The sequence below is a fragment of the Lucilia sericata genome, unplaced genomic scaffold (assembly GCF_015586225.1).
Source record: "Lucilia sericata isolate MDLA Ls3-8-SP2 unplaced genomic scaffold, ASM1558622v1 Contig000094F_arrow, whole genome shotgun sequence".
NCBI lineage: Eukaryota > Metazoa > Arthropoda > Insecta > Diptera > Calliphoridae > Lucilia > Lucilia sericata.
Window position 1 is genome coordinate 46 of NW_023994126.1, and position 2209 is coordinate 2254.

The 2209-nt window shown below is 37.1% G+C and overlaps 1 protein-coding gene across 1 annotated transcript; it reads left to right on the forward strand.

Moving 5' to 3' along the window:
• Nucleotides 1-272: 272 nt before the first annotated feature.
• On the forward strand, nt 273-872 carry LOC119599872. The gene has a single exon (XM_037949791.1). It carries the CDS (start codon nt 273-275, stop codon nt 870-872), a length of 600 nt encoding a protein of 199 aa, XP_037805719.1.
• The last annotated feature ends 1337 nt before the right edge of the window (nt 873-2209 follow it).

Below are 2209 nucleotides of genomic sequence, written 5' to 3' on the forward strand. Positions count from 1 at the left end.
AAACGTTTTCTCAGTTTTATATAAATTGATTTCCCTCATTAAATTTAATCATAATTTTTTGTTTTATCGTTGCTTATACATTTGTCGTTGTTTTACATACCGTCTTTCATTTGTAAAAATATAAAATTTGTCAATTTCAATATACATACGACAAAATTATAAAGTGTTTTTCTTTAAACAAATTAAATCTACATTTGAAAATAATACATGGTAAAGGTCTTAAGATCAACATAAAATTTGGTGACCCCGACGTGATTGAATAAACTACAGTTATGAGTGTTGAACAAATAGAGGAAACTTTCAATAAACGCAAGTCAATCAAATTAAAAGAAAGATTACTTGCTATGGAGGAAGAGGTACAGCATCCTGACATTGATACTTATGATGAAGTTGCCTTATCTGTCAAGGTGGAATTGCTGGACAAATTGTATTCGGATTTTGAAGTCGTACATGATCGTCTAGAACGAGAAAATTATCATGAAATGGAAAGCAATTTACCGACAGAAGTCTCTGCAATATATATGACAATCAAGTCGACTCTGACGCGAAAAATAATGGCATTTCGATCGAAACCAATTCACCAAAATCCAACACTATTAAGACAGTCTACAATGAATGAACCGCAGCCATCATTTTTGTTACCAATACAAAAAACGAGTCTGCCAATTATACAAATTCCAACATTCAATGGCATTTATAGTGATTGGCCAGATTTCTTTTCAATGTTTGAAACTGTTATTGATAATGATGACGACCTATCCAAAATTGAAAAATTTCAACATCTTAAAACGTGTCTCGCTGGTCCAGCATTGGATTCTATTCATTCGTTGGAAATTAGTGAACTAACTACGATAAAGCTATTGAAATTTTAAAAAGTCGATTTGATAATAAACGTTTAAATTTTCTGGGACATATAAGGGATATTGTGGCATTGGGCAATGTGGATGTTGGATCTGTTGGAAAGTTGAGACATCTAGGTAGGTAGGTAGGTAGGTTGATAGGAGGATGTATACTACATCAAATCCGAAGAAATACACCTAGGCCACTATCGGGCCTGTTGTGCGCTCCAATTCAAGAAAAAAAAAAAAAAAAAAAAAAAAAAAAAAAAATTGTTCACTGAATGTATTATTTTTCCATGTTCAGAAACTCAGTTTCCTGGACGTAATTCCTAAGAATCTTCCAATCGGTGTTGGTTAAGAATGTTATTTCTGGAATAACATCACTTCCAAGATACTTGGATCTAACTTCGACGAATGCCTGACAATGGCAAAGAAAGTGCTCCAGAGTTTCACTGTCCTCTCCACATGCTCTACATTCGTCTGAATTCGCACGTCCAATTTTGTATAGATGTGCTCGTAATCCTGTGTGTCCACTGAGAATACGTACCATCATACTAACCTCAGACTTGCTCATTTTGAGAAGATTTCTCGTCTTGCTCTCATCAGGGTCACCCCATAGAATCTTTGTGGTTCTACCCACCGTTTCATTATTCCAAGAGGCCTTATGGGATTCTCTCATCCATATTTTTAATTCAGCTTTTGTTGCGTCGAATGGTTTTGCGTTTGTCAGGTTAACTACATCGAGCTCCCTTCCCTTTAAAGCTATTACATTCGCCCTTTCGTTGCCGATTACTCCCGAGTGGCCTGGTACCCATATGATGTGAACCTTACCTCTGGGAGAGTATTCAGTTAAAGCTTTCTTACAATCCAATACGGTCTTAGATTTAATTCTATCACCTGATATCGCACAAATTGCCTTCTGGCTGTCGGTAAATATATTAAGCCCTGTGGGCGCCATATTTATTCTAATCCAATTTACACATTCCGTTATTGCTCGTACTTCTGCCTGGAAGCTTGTGTTATGATTAGGTAAACGGTGGTATATTTCTGTTTCTGGGTCTTCAATATAGAACCCCAGACCCACTTTGTCCCCTAATTTAGAGCCATCCGTGTAGCAACGGATTCCTACTGGTATTTGCTCTAATGTTCCGCTTGACCAAGACATTCTATCTGGGATTAGCGTTTCAAAGTTTCCGACATATTCAGTGTCTGGTATGCGATCAGGCACGTCCGATGAATGTGTATAACCTTCCAATGTGTCCAGTATACATTGATGACGTGTCCTATAACCGTTTTTGGCCAGTTCGCCTAAAGTAAAGAGCCGTTCGGCTGTAAGCGCCGCCTCATATCTTATATATGTTTCAATGGGT